The sequence below is a fragment of the Pseudorasbora parva genome, chromosome 15 (genome assembly GCF_024679245.1).
Source record: "Pseudorasbora parva isolate DD20220531a chromosome 15, ASM2467924v1, whole genome shotgun sequence".
Taxonomy (NCBI): Eukaryota; Metazoa; Chordata; class Actinopteri; order Cypriniformes; family Gobionidae; genus Pseudorasbora; species Pseudorasbora parva.
The window spans coordinates 5247045-5266672 of record NC_090186.1 but is presented as its reverse complement, the minus strand read 5'-3'; the positions used below and the strand labels follow the sequence as shown (position 1 = coordinate 5266672).

The following is a 19628-nucleotide window of genomic DNA, read 5'->3' as shown; positions in this document are numbered from 1 at the left end:
CACTCTCAAGTTTTTTTCGAACCTGTATGAATTTCTATGTTCTGATGAATATGATAGAAGATATTTTGAAGAATGTGGGGAACCAAACAGTTGATGGACCCCATTGACTTCCAAAGCAGGGAAAAATACTATGGAGTATGGAGTCAATGGGGCCCATCAACTGTTTGGTTCCCCACATTCTTCTAAATATCTTCTTTTGTGTTCAACAGAACAAAGAAACTCAGAACAGAAGTTAAAAAAAAATTGGTGAACTATTCCTTTAATTAATTTTTTCATCGATTAACTAGTATTAGTAAAGGTTGAAATTAACATACATTTAAATTAATAAGTGCAGTTTGTTTAAGTCTTAGTTCATGGCAACTCGTCTAACTGTGTGTGTGTGTGTGTGTGTGTGTGTGTGTGTGTGTGTGTGTGTGTGTGTGTGTGTGTGTGTGTGTGTGTGTGTGTGTGTGTGTGTGTGTGTGTGTGTGTGTGTGTGTGTGTGTGTGTGTGTGTGTGTGTGTGTGTGTGTGTGTGTGTGTGTGTGTGTGTGTGTGTGTGTGTGTGTGTGCTAAACGATGTTTGGAGACAGGTCTAACTGCAGAACCGCAGAACCCATATACGTCACTCACAACGCTCTGAGGACAACAGCGCCATGCCACAGTCTCATGCCGGAAGTGGGCGGAGCTGATTTATCTTCGCATACATTGCTCTATTTGGAGCGTTTCAAGCCCAAATTTTAAACGATGTTAATAATGTCAAGTATTTAATTAATAAGTTCTAATTGAAGATAGATAGAGAGATGATAGATAGGCTAGATAGATACTCACTCATAGTTAAATCAAATAAATATGTTTTAAAATAAACAATACTGGATATTAATACAACATAAAATAATTTACGTTAAAAATGTATTTATAAAAAAAATATTGTAACGTTTTTAAAGTAAAAAGTTGCTATTATTTTTTATTTATTTATATTATGTCTTAAATATTATATTAGATAAACTGAACACAAATCTTAACACACAAAAAATGAAAACAAAGATTGAGCATTTGAACATTTATTTTTATGACACAATATATTTGTTTTTTACTCAAGCATCTCAGAATAAACCTTTTTTTCATAGTACATAATATATATTACACAATTCTACACTGTTATGCATGATTCAGATTAATCAAACAAACCACAAAACACACAGAAATTGTTTAATTTTATAAAATGTTCCTTAAAAATCCCCTTAAGTAGCAAAGGCATCATTTACTAGCTTGGGTTTGCTTTAGAAAATACACAATCAGACCAAGGGGAATAAATTGAGCTAAGTTGAAAGTAATTGCACAGCAGGTACATGACAAATTAAATTTAAAATAGATGTAACCTCTATAAACATTGACAACTGTCTCTTTGGCCAGCTGTCGGTCAACCATTCAGCCTGTGAAAGTTGAAGGGCTTTTTCCTAGTCTTCCACTTTCAAATTTCAGAAATCAGGGCTCTTCCACTAAACTGTTGAAAACTTTTGGTTGTTCCACAGTCTTTACACTGCAGTGCAGAGGTCTTCTGTGATCCGTGGCTCCTTCATGAGACAAGGGTACAAACAAATAGGATGAAATGTTGGAAGTGTTTTAACAATATCGTGTGTTGAAGTCAGGATGTAGCATGTATAATAAAGTTGTGAAATTCAATTTCTCATGTCTAAATTTCTGACATAAATGATACCCTGTCACAATCAAATTAATTAACCATTTTCAGTTCAAAATGTATACAGAAATTAAAGGCAAGCACTTCATAGGGCTTCTCACACTGAGCTTATCTTCATTCTAAACACACCTTTAACCTCGGGTAAAGTAACATTTCACACTTTTATATTTACGTGCTTTGGACAGTCACTGAAACACTGTGCACTCAATATAAATAATAAAGTCGGCATTGAAGAGGAAAAACATCAAATGCAAACAGAAAACGCAATTGCAGCGAAGAAGAGACCATTTAAATTATTGTATAGTCTGAAATGTCCATTCAGGATAAACTTGTAATACAAGGACATGCAAAGCTTGAGCATTTATGAAAACATATTGTGTGCAGTGCAGTGTCTGTCAGTGACCCTGATACTGCACATATGTTATCCCATGGTTTATTAAACTACAGTGTGGAACGGCAGTGTATGAATACCCAGGATTAATTGTTCATCTCAGGTAAATGATGATCAGTGTGAAACATGAAGCAAGATAACCCAAGATTCTGTATACCCGGAGTTTACTATTTCAAGTGTGAAAAACCCTAATGTTTTTTATCCTAATGAAGGGAAGCTTGTATTTAAAAAAAAAAATTACCTTTTCCTTCTTTTTCTTACCATTAACATGACGATCCTACTGTCAATAGAGCCATCCAACTGTTGTGGGACTGTCTAAAACAATCGAGCATTATAGAATAGAAGAACATTCCTGGAAAATGTGACATTTAACAACACACTATCTGTATAAGTAGCTTATGTCTTTATTAGAGCCTTTTAAAACTAACCTTGTTTTTGATCAGCTTCCATTATCCTGGGTGACATTCTGATTGTCAATTTACTGCAACAAAATCAAACAGATATATATAATGCTTGGTTGTGTACTTAATTTAATTTTAATGGGACACATTCAAACACATAAAATAGTGTTTGCATTTTGTTAGCTTAAGCACTATATATATATATATATATATATATATATATATATATATATATATATATATATATATATATATATATATAATATACACTTGAAACTTTATAACCAACTAATTCAAAAGGGACAACAAATAAATACTATTTCTTGCTACTGTGTATAAACAAATAACTCAAACCTTCATACCTCCATAGACAGCTGCTTTTTGAAGTGAATTTGAAGGTGTACTGTGCCATCTGGTCAGTTTAAAACACTGGGCAGTAGAAACTGTTGCAGAATGTCTTGCATTGATGTACATGAAGTAAAGCTGATCCTCTCCAAATCGTAATGCCTCAATAAATTAGTGGGAAAAACACATAAAACACTGGTCAGTATCAGATAAAAGCAAATAAAAAATACGGCGCCAACAACAAAATAAAATCACAAACAATTATGTTACTTAAACCAAGACCATATCAACAGACGCGATAGACATCGTAAAGCAGAGCACATTAGAAAAAAATAGAGCCACGTTCTGTAAAAAGTGTTAATACAACAACGATGGATCAAATACACAACACAAATAAACTTGATAGATTAAAACCATAGACAGTAAAAGAAATGGACAGAGCGTTCCCATTGACGTCTACGGCGAAAGAATGAAGTCAACCTAGGGGCACTCACTTCCTGATGGCTGAGCGAACTGCGCAGGCTCAGACTGAGCTTGACGACGTAGATGTGACGTGAGCCTCCTGTCTGACAGCTGTGAGTCTTCTAGTAGATGTGGAAAGTGAAAGCTGAATCGCGTTGTTTAAATATTTTCTCCCGTTGCTTTTGGCTCACTATGGGCTTCTCTCCATTCTTCTCCCTTGACTTTATCAGACTTTATGTCTCCACGTCCCCCCGACTGTCTGATAGACAGTAAAAGATTGCCTGCGAGCGTCTCCTCAGGTCTATATGGTAATTTCTCAACTGTGCGACAGGGTCGCGTTGGTTATGACGCAATCGTTAGCCTATTTTTACAAAAACAGCTTCTGCGTCGCGATAGTGTAAGATACAAGGTAATGGAGCCTTTTATACATTGTCGTGTTTCTTTAGAAATAAACAATGGACAAATGGAGTCTTTAAACGCCTCAGATGTAAAGTTATTCACTGTCAAAGTGACTCAAAAATGAATGGGAGTCAATGGGATGCTAACAGCAGGTGATGGCTTGGTTAGCAATGGCAGCCCCTAGGGGTGGAACGCTTTCCGAATGCTAGATTACCCCCTTGATTAAAACCACAACACAAAACAGCTGTTTACCGTGTTCTCTTCTTCCGCCGTGCCGATTGTTTAGTTTTCGTGAACTCCGCCCACTTCCGGCATGAGACTGTGGCATGGCGCTGTTGTCCTCAGAGCGTTGTGAGTGACGTATATGGGTTCTGCGGTTCTGCAGTTGGTTATTATTGGATGTTTGGGATCAAAACCAATCGACCAGATGTGACGTCACCTATCGGTACGCTCGCTCAGTCGTCGAGCGGCCGCCGCTGAGGAAAAGTGAAGACGATAACGTGAACTTCAGTCGTTATTGTGTGTTTCAAAACGTTATGGGATTATTATGTCCAACATCTCATATCATCATGGCTTATAGAACAAAAGACGGTGTCCTGAGGTCTTGGGAAACATCTTGGACCGCCGCAGCGGACAGAGATAACGGACACACCGGGTACGTTACCTGAACGAGCGCGTGTTTAGCGAGCTAGTCCGCATTATTAGCAAGATTACAGCTGTCACAACATTGTGTTGCCAACGTGTAACCTGGCAACCGTGTATTCAATAAGAGCTGTATGTTGAGGCGCATATGTTCAGTTTGGCTAATTAGCTAGCGCAGGAGCGTTGCATTGCGCTGTTTTGTACAGTGATTTGGCTCTGATGCTTTAGCTTTAGCTAGCCTTGTCCTATGCCTCACTCTCTTGTCACTGGATGCGGAAAGGACAGAAAGACTAAACCAACATCTTCACAGCGACAGTTTTCAGCGTAGCTTGTGGATGTTAGCATAAGCTGAAATGCTCACAATTAATTTACCCATCCAGCTAATAAAGGACGTGTAACAGGCCAGCCCACCCTTTAGATGATCCTTATTAAAACAGCACTGCATGCAGTTAGTTTGGACTGCCATCCATCAGTTCTGACGGGTGAGAAAAGATTAATAGTATTGACAGTAACGTACAGATTTAATGACTAAAGCCTGAGTAAAAGCCTTTTATGGAAATGGGTCCCTTCTTAAGACCAAAACAACAATAATGTTATATTTTAAATTACATTAAACATTTTTATTTGTGTTTTTTCTTCTTCAGATATTTCATTTTAAAATATACACATAAATCTTGTCATATTTATGGTATAATACGAAAAAACAATAATTGCAAAAGCCTTACATAACATTGGCATGACAACAAAACCAATCATAAGGGTCAATTGATATTTACACATAATCTGAAAGCTGAATAAATAAGCTTTCCATTGATGTGGTTTGTTAAGATACAATTTATTAATTTCTGAATCTGAGAGTACAAAAAAATCTAAATATTTCGCTTTTAAAGATGTCCAAATGAAGTCGTTAACAATGCATATTGCTACTAATAATACATTTTTATATATTTACGGAAGGAAATGTACAAAATATCTCCATGGAACATGATCTTTACTTAATATCCTAATTACTTTTTGCATAAAAGAAAAATGAATAATAGACCCATACAATGTATTGTTGGCTATTGCCACAAATATGCCTGTGAGACGCATGACTGGTGTTGTAGTCTAGGGTCACATATACAGTATACACTATTGACAACATTGTTACTTTTATAATTTATATATTTAGAGAAATGGAGAAAACTTGACAATTTACATATTTATTTGCATTTGGGCTGTTACATTAATCAAATCCAATGACTTTACACACTATATACATGAGGAGTGGAACAAAAAGTGAAAGTCTTAGGTGCACGATTCACCAACACTGCAGTCAATTATTGACAGTATAATACAATGCACAGTATACTCATGCATATAATATAATAATAATAAGTTTAATTTATATTATGCCTTTCCCAAGCTCAAGGACGCTTCACTATAACAGTAAATAACAAGCAGTTTATACATATACGGACAGTGGACATTTGCCCAGTCCAAGTAATGACTGATTGCAGTTGCAATACAACATGAAAAACAAAGGTAACAAACATTAATTACAGACGGCATGGTGGGCAGTTAGAGTAGAGTAGAGTTAAATCAGATTATTGGTATTGAGTTAACATTGTGACTGTGTTATGTCAAGTTAACATTGTAATGACTGGTAATACTGAATAAACAAATGTGTTTTGAGTTTACATTTAAATTCATGTAACGTGGTTTTTGTCCTGAGAGGCAGGGGGAGAGCGTTCATAATAATATACAAAATAATACATATATTACTCAAGATAATGCACATATATTATCTACAAGTCTCTGGAGTGGGAAAATAACTTGTTAAATGTTTCTCAATATGCATTTAGGCTCTTAGCAAATAGCAGTAATTGCATTTTCCCCTTATAGATAACAACCAAGGCTTTGTGTCTTATAATAAGTAGGAAGCCACCGATATGAACATTTTGGCTGATACGATAATTCTAACCCATATATTGGCCAATAAATGTAAATCCAAATTTTTATATAATTTTTGAGAGCCTGATTAAAAAAACAAAAGTCACCATTAAAGCTATGACCCAAGCACACAATTATAATGTTCTCATTATAATTTTATGTTACGTTTAACTGTATTTTGATTTTTGAAGTGATTCGCCAATTATATTTCAAGTGATTCAAAACCATCATCGAACAGTGTGCATCTGAAGTGTCTCAGCTGAAGGAAATGATTAATTATTTATCGGTTTTAATATGTCGGCCAAATTTTCTTATCAGGGTGATGATACTGATATAATGGTGGCTGATATATCCCTAATAACTAGGCAGCCATATCAAATAATTTAGCTCAATTATTTTTACTCAACAAGTATGCATTAAATTGATCAAAAGTGACAGTAAAGACATTATATCAAATCATTTCCTCGTATTTTGTAGTCTTTGTGATGCAGATGTACAGATTATGTTTCCCTGAGTCAGTGTCTTGTAGATTTTATTCTTGTTTCAGCCCTACAGTAAGCCTGTTCCTCAAGGATTTGACTGTATTTAGCTCCATCAATTTTGCTCTGCACCCTGGCAGTGAGTGACAGTCACAAAAGAACCAGGACATCTTCTTATACAGATCTTGTCTATTTTGTTTAAAAGACAGTTTAAACTGAGTAAACCCCTAGTTTAGGTTGCATTTACAGAAGGCCCACCGAATGGATGCAGCCAATAAAATGTTTTTCATTACTTTTGTAATGGCATCGTAAGCAAAGGAATCTCCCTGATGTCTGCAAACGTCTCTAGAGGCTTTAATTTCTGCTGTAACCCTGCAGTGCCAACTATATGAAGCCTTTTTTAAAGTCTAAAGATGTTTTTCCTGTGGTTTTTCAGTGAGGAGCCGAGCTCACTGATGTGAGGTGAGGAGCTTCTCTGAGTGTGCTCAGTCCACTCTTGAGCATCAGGATGAGTGGAACAGGGGAGCAGACCGATATCTTGGCTGTCGGGAGCATGGTCCGGGAGCGATGGAAAGTGGTGAGTTGTATTTAGGAAGACAAGGCTTCGGGACTGTTCAAATACTCACTGTTTGTTTCATAGAGATGTTCTGAAACTGTCAGATTCCTTTATGTGAACTTTCGCACAGACAAGGATTTTTTTTCCTTTTGAGCTCAGTTAAACGATACACTGCAGGTGTGCTGACATCAGCACAGAAAACTGTACAGCATGCCGACAAAATAGTCACGAGAAACAGCATTTTATTTCATGACAAAAGTAAGGACATTATTTCAAAGGCAGTATTTCATGCCTGAACAGAACTGTCATGTAACATCTGCTCTCCAACACAAGTTTGAAAGCTTACAGAAGGAAAGGAATATATACACACACTACATACGTTTGGGGTTTTTGTTGTTGTTGAAAACATATTATTTTTATTCAACAAGGATGCATTAAATTGATCAAAAGTGACAGTAAAGACATAATGTTGTTTTTATTTTAAATAAATGCTGTTCTTTTGAACGTTCTCGTCATTAAAAAAAATCTGAAAAACAAAATGTATCAAATTTTTCACAAAAATATTAAGAAGCTGTTTCAACATAAAATGATAATGATAAGAAATGATTTCAGATGAATTATGTGACACTGAATACTGGAGTAATGAAGCTTGACATCACAGAAATAAATTACATTTTGTAATATTTTAAAACATAGAAAACTCTTAAATGATAATACTGTATTATTGATCAAATAAATGTAGCCTTAGTTCACACTTGTAGTTCGGTTAGTTTGGTTAGTTTGGTACGGACCAAAAAACAAAAATAAAACGTATAGTCCTGGTCCGCTTAGCATTCACACTGGCTTTTTTAACAGCGACCCTACAGTTACCGAACCAAAGGCATAGGGAAACGGTAACAACCTGATTGGTCAGCCTATATGACGTAGGAGCTGCTTACCGAACATTCAAAACAATGCTGTGTGCTGGATTACACGCGGTCATTTTATGCATGTACATGGCATTATTTACTCTCTGAAAACTCATGAAGAGCTCATAAAATGTTTAAAACATTCAAAACAGCACTAGGATTTTATCCGTTGTGCAGAAACGAAGATCTGCTGCAAAAGAGACGGCAGTTCTGTCGTCTTTACCGTCTAATGGGCAACACAGGTCCTTTGATGAGAAGAACCAGTGATGCTTTTTTGTGCGTTTTTTTCTAGCATTTTCGAAACATGCTCGTTCGACCAAATATCGATGAGGCACTTACCTCCTCGTTGCTCTACGTTTGCCCTCTAATGTTAACGTTATACTCATTTTGGATACACCGATCTTTGCAAGTTGTCATATCAGCTGACTATGCGTCGCATCTTGTGACATTACGTCCGGTTTTTGGTCCGTTTACATGTCTTTGGTCCGTGTTGTGTTCATATATCAATCGAACCGCACCAAGGTTCGTTTGGAAGCGAAGCACTAACCGAGCAATTGCACCAGGGTTCATTTTAATTGAACCAAACATGACAAGTGTGAATACACCCTTAGTGTACATAAGATACTTCCAAAGACAATTAAAAATCATACCGACCAGACATTTTTTTGTTTTGTTTGTTTCAGGATTTCTTTGTCATTCATTCTAAGTTTTTCTTTTCTTGTCTAGTCGAAGAAGATCGGTGGGGGTGGTTTTGGTGAGATCTATGAAGTCCTAGACCAGGTGAACCTGGTCAATGCGGCTCTGAAAGTGGAGTCTACCCAGCAACCAAAACAGGTCCTAAAGATGGAAGTAGCAGTTTTGAAAAGACTTCAAGGTAAAGATGAAGGCAGACAATTAAGGCCTTTATTAAACAAACATAAAAACACTGTATAAGTGCTATTCTATTATGGGCCAAAACAGTATTACATTGGCAAAAATACAAATGGATTTGTATAATATTTCTTTATTTTGACCCATTTCGTAGGTAAAGACCATGTTTGTCGTTTTTTTGGCTGTGGACGCAATGACCGCTTCAACTATGTGGTTATGGAGCTTCAGGTAGGCCGTCAGATAATTTACTCTTGTTTCTGAATTGATGGACATTATCTAACACAAGTCATAGTAACACAACAATTCTGACTTCAGTCACCTGTGATGTTTGTCCATTGAACTGCAGGGAAGGAACTTGGCTGACCTTCGACGCAACGTGAGCCATGGCACATTCGGTGTCTCAACCACACTCAGGCTGGGCAGACAAATCTTGGAAGCCATCGAGAGCATCCACTCTGTGGGCTTCCTGCATAGAGACATCAAACCTGTAAGTCTGTTCTCTCACAGATAGCCCTGGGCATAAAAACACTTTTTGTGAAAAAATAGGGGAAAAGTACCCCTATTATGCCATTTTAAAAGTTCCTACAACAGGTTTACATGCATCAAAGGTCAAAAAACACTTTAATGTTCTCATTATATGCATTGCACATCACCACATTGTTCAATGATTTTCAAACGACTCGACAGATGTATAAGTTTCTCTAAATCCCTCCTTTCTTTGAGCTACTCTGCTCTGATTGGCCAGATGGCCCAGTCTGTTGTGATTGGTCTGCTGTGTACAGCGTGTGTTTCCGAAGCCAAACGTCCATCACCATTACTGAACTTCAGCTCCAGAGGTTTCCTGATTGTACACACTGTAAAGACTGTAACAAGGATGTCGATTTTCCCACATTAATCTGAAACCTTGTACAACATAGATGGGTATTATGCAAATGTATATTCTAGTGATGTAGAACCGTAACGCAGTGAGATTCGAATTACAAAAGATTTGTTTATGCGGTTAGAGTCAATTCTTTCTTTTGGGAGACAATAACTTTTTTTATCTTGCACTTTCGACTTTGCAGATCTTTTACATTCACAAACAGCGATATTACACACTGCAAGAAAGGGAATATTTGAAAAACCATAATAGGGGCACTTTAATGTTGACTATAATTTATAAACAGGGCCTTATTCTTTCTTTTTAGATTATATAAAATAATCATCAAACCTTTTCTTTTTCACACAGTCCAACTTCGCAATGGGCCGACTTGCCAGTACATGCCGAACCTGTTATATGCTTGATTTCGGGTTGGCACGGCAGTTTACAAACTCATCTCAAGAAGTCCGTCCAGTGAGTAATCACAGATGTATTTTAAAGCTTATGTTTATGAAACATTACTCTTGTCTTTTTAAGGATGCTATTGCTATATATTAGTGTTGCTCAAAGGGATAGTTCACCCCAAAATAAAAATTCAGTTATCGTTTACTCACGTTCATGTTGTTCCAAACCTGTATGACTATTTCTTCTGTGGAACATAAAAGCAGAAATTTCAAGCAATTACTGAAGAATTGCTCTTTCCTATTACAGTAATCGGGGATTGAAGCTTTCAGTATTTATAAAAGATTCATAAAGGTTTCATAAAAGTGGCTCCACACTATATTACAAGACTTCTGAAGTCATACAGATGCTTTGGATGAGAAATAACCCAAATTTGAGACAGAATTCAGAGCTCATGAGAGAAGAAGGGATGTATGATGACAACTGGTCCTTTTATGATCAGAATCCTACTACTCAAACTATCATAAAAAAAAGTGGATGTGAAGTTTAAGTGGACATTGACTTGAAATTCAGTGTCATAATTTTGACAGAATGTAATTTTTGGGTGAGCTATCCCTGTAATGTGTTTCTATATATTTACTTATGATTGCACATTTGTCTTTATTGCCCAAAGCCACGCCTAGTGGCAGGATTCAGAGGGACCGTCCGTTATGCTTCAGTTAATGCTCACAAGAACAAGGTAACTTCTCTCTTTTTGCACACATTCTCAAGCCAATGGCGGATGCTAATCAGGTGTCCTTTACACAGCAGGTCATATTACTTATTCATATTTCACTAAAATGCACGTCCTTCGTTTTCAAAGGAAATGAGTCGACATGATGACCTCTGGTCATTATTTTATATGCTTGTGGAGTTCAGGACTGGCCAGCTACCCTGGAGGAAAATCAAAGACAAAGTAAGTTCTGCTCAAATCAATTTTTCTGTGGATCAGAGATCTGCTGGTGGTCTTAATCCTGCTATCAATATAGGAACAAGTCGGGAATATGAAGGAGACGTACAACCATCGCCTCATGCTCAAGCAGCTCCCAGATGAGTTTAGCATTTTCCTCGACCATATCTCCAATCTGGACTACTACACTAAACCGGATTATCAGGTACTAAACTGAGCCATTCTTTAGCAAAGATTTTTGTAAGCGTAGCCATTCACTAACATACTCTCTCATTGTGTTGCAGCTCCTGATGTCAGTCTTTGACAACAGTATGAAGAGGTACAATGTGGTGGAAAATGACCCGTATGACTGGGAGAGATTGGATTCAGTTGAGGGCATGCTTAATGTTGGAACCCTGACAACCACAGCCCAGCAGTTGACCCGCCTCACACCTGCATATTTGGGGTAGATATCCAGCATCTACGATGATTCAATGGTGTATTAAGTCTATATATAAACTGTTTGACATCTTCACGGATAAATTAATGGTTCCTCCTAGTATGGCCAATGCCTCTGTGATTCCGGGTGATCTGCAGCGTGAGAACACAGAGGACGTCCTTCAGGGTGAACGCCTCAGTGAGGCTGATAATTGCGCCCCCATCCCAATGCAGCCTGTGCTGGCAGCGGATGTCTGGGAGGTCATGGACCACAGCAGCGACCGAAACCTCAACCACGTTCAGCCGCTAATCAGAAAGGTACTATTCAGACTGCATGAATGTATATCTGAAGGGAACTGTTTGTCTTCAGAAAGTTTCAATGCCATTTTCTTGCTTATGATTGTGCTAACTGCTGTATTTCTGCTTTTTGATAAACACCACCTTTTTTTTTACTTTTAGTTTATATTTTAGAGTTTAGGATGTTGCCATATTCATTAAAATAATTGAAAGAGTAGGCCTGTTGTTACTTATACCCTCCCCAATCACCTTTTTTGCTGGTCTGAAGTTATGTATTTATTTAAGGTATGTCTTTAAGTCAGAGATGAGCTTGTGTTTCTGATTCAGGTGGCTAGCGAGGAGGAGCGAAGCAAAGAGAGCAACCAGAGCCCCAACAGTGGCTCCATCCAGGGCTCTCCCAGACGTGTGCGCTCAGAAACCTTGCTCATCGACCGCGTGGCTCCTCTGCTGAGAAGGATGCGCCATAGTCAGAGCATGGGGCTGGACAAGAGACTGACCCCCGAACCCAAACCCACCATTGAACGCTTCCTTGAGGCCTAGTCAGTAAACAAAGTCTTAATGAACTTAATGAGCTGCACGATAAATCGCATTTTTCATGAAAATATTCTTATCGCGATTTGGCTTATTGTGATTATCAAATCGCAAAGGCTGCGATTATGGCTGCGAAGATGGAAGATTATGGCTGTGAAGATTATGGCTGCAAATCGCAAAGGCTGCGATTATATTTGTGAGGCACCTCACAAAACAATTTCGGAAAGACTTCTTAGGCAGTGTAACGGTTTAATGATCTACAGCAAAATAGAGCGATCTTTGGTGAGAACTAAACATATTTAATTACAGTATTAGTAATTTCTCGCTAGAAATTACATCAAAGGTGGAAAATATTGGTAAAAAACATACATTTACACAAACTGACCAGCAAATGCAACTTTTTTGCAAAATTTTCCCAGTTCAAATGTCACTGAATGTAAAGCACAGGATTGTGGGATATCAAAGGCAGCGAAGGGTACATGTATGCTGCCTTCAAAAATCGATCAGATGAAGGTATCTTAGTAGACAGGAAGTGAAGCAAACATTAGATTTGGAAGTGGCTCGATGCCTTCCTGCCTTCAAACGTGTCCTCCGAAGGCAGCATTTTCCAGGTTTTCGGGCGCAGCCGACGTGTGCTATCGTACTTCTGCGGTATATACTTGGAGTACCATGCGCGAGAGCGCCCTCTGGCTTGCGGAGTAGCTTTTGCTACTGATCACAGCCAAGCTGCACTGACAAGATGCACATGCAATAATCGAAGTCTCTGCCAAATCTCGTGCGATTTTATTGCAATTTATCGTGCAGCCTTAATGAACTTCCTTAAAAATGTGAACATGATCACTAGAACCATCATAACCACCTCTCCTACTTTATCTTATTAGTTTAGGCAAGCAGCGGCCAGGTCTGTCCCAAAACAAGTCTGTCTGTCGGGTCGAGCCGGGCTCTTTGGAGGACGAGGAAGGGGCAGCCAGTAGTGGTTATGTTGCCGTCAACCTCAGCCCCGTCCCGCAAGAGGGCGACTCGCAGGAGTGGGTCCTAGTTGAGCTAGAGGGTGCTAGTGGTTCAGCTGGCTCTAAACCAGATGAGGAGGAACGCTCTGGGCTCTCTCCACGCTCCTCCAGCCCCCTCCCCCTCCCTCGCACCTGGTCCGACCCCTTGCCTCAGCATGCTAGCAGCCTGAGCGGCTCATCAGAATTACACACAGGTGTTTGCCACACTGGACCTCCATTCGCCAGACATCCCGCTTTGTTGTCTGCCGTCGGCCTGTCTGAATTGAGAAGACTTATGCAGCCTGTGTCAATGGTCCACCTCAACAGGTCTCATCTTGAGCAGGTAAACATCTCATGACGTTAACATGAAGAATTAGCATTGCTAAACGAAAGTTCACATTGTGAGATATAAAGCAAAAATTGTGATATTTGAATGTGACAATACAACTGTTAAAGGGATACTTCACAGCTTTTTCATATTAAACTATGTTATTCCCTTAACTAAAACGAGTTGATGCACACCTCTCTCGTCTCAGTGCGTGCACTTAATCGCTCTCACGCACGGTGACGATCTGATAGCATTTAGCTTAGCCCACTAAGCCCAGTTCATTCACTACATCTCCCTATTGACAGAAATGAGAGAGTGAGGGGGAGATGTGAGGAAAGATGTTTCGGCCGGGACTTTTCACTGCGCCGAGCCGAAGTACTCTCAGAAGTGCTAATCCGCCATACATTATAGTTCTCCTTTTTAATCCGATTAGAGAAGTACCACGTTTTATTTTGTCACCATACTTGATCGTTCAACTACTCGTGTAACTGTATTTAAATAGGGGAAACGTGGAGGTGTTTGGTCGCTTCTAACTTGATCTCTGTTTGGTACCATAGTGAATGAACTGGGCTTAGGGAGCTAAGCTAAATGCTATCAGATCATCACCGCGTCAGAGAGATTAAGTGCACGCACTGAGATGAGAGAGGTATGTATCAACTCGTTTTAGTTAAGGGAATAACATAGTTTAATATGAAAAAGCGGTGAAGTAACGCTTTAAGAGCTTATGCACACATTCAATATACCGTTACACACCATGCTGTATTTTTCTCAACTATTTAACATTACAAAACTGACTGTTTAACTGAATACTCGCCAAGACGGGCATTTTAACATAATTTTGTGTGTATTTCACCGTTTAAGCGGAGATAGCCGCTCCTTTTGGTACTAGCACACACTTTTGGTGTGAGCACGAAACCTGCGGGAATTAGTACAATGATGCAATACAAGCACTATTTAACCGGATTGAGTGAAAGGACGTGGGTGTGTGTCATTTTGCTGTCGTAGAGAGGAGCGTGAGAACGCGCTGCTGATTGCCTTTTCCCCTGGAAATAAAACAGACCAGCTCAGAATCAGAAAGTCGCGAGACTGAGACCTGGACTGATCATGTGGGAAATCAGCCAATTTCGGTCCCTCGCCGGTCGATCAGTGCATCTCTAATGGGAACTGTAGCAGTAAAAAGTGATCGTTTATGGGTGCATCGCAGTAGTTTCACTGCAACATCAATCTCGGATTTAGTCCAGAAGCTACTTACTGTTTATCAAAAACATTGTCAGACCAAAAGTGAAGCTGACACAAGCTAAGAAAATCTCACTAGAGCTCATATTTTGGCCAAGGATGGTACACTAAGAAAAACACATTTATAAGAGTATCATCTCTGCAGGGCACTGTTAATAATAACCTGTCTCTTAATGCCATTCCCTTCACAGTCATCCAGTGCAGTGCTACAGCCCATTGAGCCTCAACAGAAGACAGGAGACTCTCAGCCTGACAAGCCATCAGTCCCTGCGGAAAAAGAGCAAGACCAGGTGTCAGCTATTCCACCGTCTAAAACACCCAAGCCAGATGAAAACATTATCTCTATCAAGGCCTCTGACAAAGATGTGGAGAGCGATTCGGGCTGTCCTGACGGTGGGACCCCTTTAACCCCTAACCAGGGTGAGACGACTGGACACAGTGTTGATGCAGCTCCGCCATCACCCCGTGAACTCTCACCCCGAACCAGTCGCATCCCGATCCGTGATCCGGACTCTCCGACTCGCAGATGTTTTCCAGCTCCGCTTTCCCCATCTCTGTCGCTGTCATGTGAGCACTTCCCCTCGGCGTTGCTGCGTGACAAGTTCACCTTCCCCACCGGCTCTCGAGGGTCAGACTGGCAGGTGGAAGAGCCGCTCTCTCTGTCTTCCTCCTCAGGACCTCTGTCAGGCAAGAGTAAAATACCAAGACCCATAAGCCCCACACTAGTACCGGATCAGCTGTCTTCTCGATTTATTCCTCGGCCGCCACCAGGCAAACCGCCCCTTCGCACAGGTGGCGAGAACAGGTGAGAGAAGCAAGATTTAGTATTTTCATAATGTAGCAAGTTAAGAAGGTTCCTTCACTGTAAAGAAATTTTGTTGGTTTAAGTTAAAAAAGTAAGTAACCTGGTTGCCTTAATTTTGAGTTTATTGAAATTAAAAATTTGAGTTGATACAATGAAGGAAATTTGGTTAATAAATAGAAACTCAAAATATTATTGCAACCACATAAAAAAATTGATAAATCATGAGAATAGTACAATTTGGCTGCGTCATCAGAAATAAATCACACACAATTACCCAATATGCTTACAAAATCTTTTAATAATATTTTAATAAAGGTTGTTGAATCTCAAAAAATGTTCATTTTATTAACTCAAAATTTTAATTTCAATGAACTCAAAATTTTAAGGCAACCAGGTAACTTTTTTTCTAAATAATTTTCTTACGGTGTTGTTTCACTGTATTGAGCTGTCCTCGTGGTTTGCACACAAAAACCACACATACAGCATGACCACTGTAGTCCAATTGATTCATGACCAAATGACTAGTTTGAATCAGTCTGAAACACAGCCATGTGTAATTCACAGCAATAAAAAAGAGATAATTTCTTTCATATGTCAGAATTATTGGCACCCTTGGTAAATATGATCAAAGGCGGCGGTAAAAATAAATCTGCATTATTTATCATTTTGATCTTTCAGTCAAACAATTCACAAAATTCTAACGTTTCATTGAAGTAAAACAATTAAAAGTGTGGGAAACTCTCACCATGAAATAAATGCTTTTCTCCAAATCGTTGGCCCTAATTATTGGCACCTTTTTATTAAGTACTGCGATGTCCCTTCCCCCAAGATCACAGCTCTGAGTCTTCTTCTGTAAGGCCTGATGAGTTTGGAGATCAGAGCCCATTCCTTCATCCAGAATCTCTCCAGATCCTTCAGATTCCAGCTCTTCTCTTCAGCTCATCACTCATTTTCTATTGGGTTCAGCTCAGGAACTGGGACGGCCATGGCAGAAGCTTCATTTTGTGCTCAGTCACACATTTTTGTGTTGATTTTGATGTTTGTTTTGGATCATTGTCCTGATGGAAGATCCAACCACGGCCCATTATCAGATTTCTAGCAGAAGCGTCAGGTTTAGATTTGGTAGAATCCATGATACCATGAATCTGAACAAGATGTCCAGGACCTCCAGCAAAAAAACAGACCCACAACATTAAAGATCCAGCGGTGTGTTTAACCGTGGCCATGGGGGACTTTTGATCCCTGTTTGCACCAAAGCCATCTGGTGTGTTTGTGCCAAAAGCTCTTTTTTTAGTTTAATCTGACCACAGAACCAGGTCCGTCTGAAGCTCCAGTCGTGTCTGAACTGAATATGCTGGAGTTTGTTTCTGGATGAGCGAGGAGGATTTTTCTTCAAACCCTCCCAAACAACATGTGGTGATGTTGGCGTTGTTTGATCGATTTTTTTATTCTTTCTGAGCCCGAGACTCAACTAATCTCTGCACTTCTCCAGCTGTGATCTCGGACAGTCTTTGTCCACTCAAACTCTCCTCCTCTCGTGCGTTAGGACGATATAGACACTCGTCCTCTTCCAGGCAGATTCAGAACATCTTTAGTTGATTGAACTTCTCAATTATTGTCCTGATGCTGGAAATGGGGATTTTCAATGCTTTAGCTGTTTTCTTACAGACACTTTCTATTTTGTGAAGCTCAACAATCTTTTGCTGCACATCAGAACTATATTCTGTGGTTTAACTCATTGTGATGATGATTAAGGGAATTTGGCCTTTTGGTTTTCTCATATTTATTCTCCTGTGGAACAGGAAGTCATGCCTGGACAATTTCATGATCCCAGTCACCCTTCAGAGATATTTTACTTGTAAGAATTTCTTTGCCAATTGCCAATATTTGTGGCCAACATGAACTAGAGAAAATGATTTTTCATCATGTGAGTTTTCCCCCATTTTCAGTTGTTGTACTTCAATAAAATGTTCGAATTTTGCACATTTTTTGAATAAAAGATCAAAAGGATGAACATAAAATTTAATCATATTTACCAGGGGTGTCATTTAGCTTTCACAGCACACATTTAAAGGTTGATGTGATATTGAATGCTATTGTCCTTTCAGACGCAGACGCTACCGCATTCGCGCTAGCAGCACTGGTGACACGGACCTCTTGGACAACCTGTCCCAGCTCATGCAGGAGCGAGGCGTGGGCGTCAGCTCGTCCCGTTACCAGCGCACCACTGCCTCCTCTCTGCAGCGCTCGCTAAGCTCCTCCCCTTCCCGTTTTGAGGGAGGCCACAGCCAATCGCCAAGCAGCTGCTCGACCTCCCCGCCCCCTCGAATCAGTGACTTGCGAGTAAATCATCTGTCAGGGTTCTGCACTAGAGTCAGAACAGGAAGTCCTGAGAGCAAAACCACAACCAAAACGAGCAAATAAAGAGAAAAGCATGTAATCGATGGCGTGAGTTGTCAGTAATTTGACAACCGGTTTCATAAAGTAGCTTGATGAAGCCTGATGAACTGTAGCCTTTTTACAAGTGGTGTTTTGATAAGTAGAGCGATTAAAGACCTGGGATTTGCTAGTTGGTTGTGATTACGTGAAATTATCATGTTTTTTGACATTTAAGAAAACATGAAATATTAACATGCTGAACTTTCCAGTGATTCTGTGTAACTGTCCTAAAAACATGCCCATTGCATTTCATCACAATTATTTTTATTTATTTATTTTCCACTCTGTATAGTTTGTGCCATATCTTCTTTTTATGTACTTTCTGGTTTACATACCTTACAGATTTGAAACGGTCACAATCAGTGAGACTGTTTGAAATGTGAAAACAATGGGGATGCTCTCAGTAACTCATTGTAATCTGTCAAACAGATGCATGTTTCATGTTTTGTAGGCACTCCAGATACTCTAATCATTTTTTTTTTTTTAATCAACGCATCTAATCTTAAATGCACATTTCAACACATACAGTCCGATATCATTCCCGTATAGGTACATCTGGTCCAAGCAAGCATGTGTATATATGTATTTCAGGGAATGTATGTACTGTAAACTGTATCATCTATAGAATGTATTTATTTATTTATTGGATGTGGTTACGTACCTGACAATGTAGCTTTATTACTTGCTACTGACTGAATTCGCCATCGCATTAAGGGTCAGCAACCTTGCAATTGCCAAGTATAATCTCTTCCATGGCTGCAATATCATACTAACAGCCCCTGTAAATACTCACAACATCAGTAAGACGTACCGATATATTGCAGCGAAACACTACAGACCCTTAAAGGAACTCGATTCAAACACTATAGTCACATTACTATGTATTATATTACTTGAATACATCGAGACATTGGCAGCTTATGCTAAGATGCTTCTGCGGATTTTGGGATTGAATTCTGTCATGGCATTTACTGAAAGTTGTCTGAGGAGTGAGAGACCCTTGCGGATGTACAAAGGAAGGTGTTGTAGCTACCGAGTCATTACCACGACTTCATCGTGTGCTGTGCAGCTAGAATAGTTGTTTTGTTCTGGATCGTTTGTACTTTTCCTTTAAAAGCATCAGTGTAGGTCCACAACTGCGGAACGAAAGTCTTATCCTCTTAAGAATTGTACATAATCTGAAGAACTGTATATAGATATAAATATATTAAGAAAAAGAAGATCCACCTCATGCTTCATGTACTGTATTTTGCTAACGAACATATTTCAATCATGCAAAAAAAGTTACCATGTTGGAATGTATATGTATTC

General features: G+C 39.1%; 1 protein-coding gene and 1 long non-coding RNA gene across 2 annotated transcripts; one reads left to right on the top strand and one right to left on the bottom strand.

Annotated features, from left to right (window-relative positions):
• Positions 1-1255: 1255 nt before the first annotated feature.
• On the bottom strand, positions 1256-3227 carry LOC137041784 (uncharacterized). Its single transcript, XR_010898147.1, has 3 exons — positions 2835-3227; positions 2500-2552; positions 1256-1555 (listed from the first exon to the last, which is right to left on the bottom strand). It is a non-coding gene; the product is annotated as an uncharacterized lncRNA (long non-coding RNA).
• Positions 3228-4091: 864 nt separating this feature from the next.
• Positions 4092-19568, top strand: ttbk2b (tau tubulin kinase 2b). The gene is made up of 15 exons (XM_067416831.1): positions 4092-4333; positions 7168-7308; positions 8922-9069; positions 9220-9293; positions 9412-9552; positions 10294-10398; positions 11000-11065; positions 11189-11281; positions 11355-11480; positions 11560-11720; positions 11815-12010; positions 12317-12528; positions 13402-13852; positions 15265-15878; positions 17987-19568. The coding sequence occupies exons 2-15, from the start codon at positions 7240-7242 to the stop codon at positions 18300-18302; spliced, it is 2772 nt and encodes a 923-aa protein (XP_067272932.1). The 5' UTR covers positions 4092-4333; positions 7168-7239; the 3' UTR covers positions 18303-19568.
• The last annotated feature ends 60 nt before the right edge of the window (positions 19569-19628 follow it).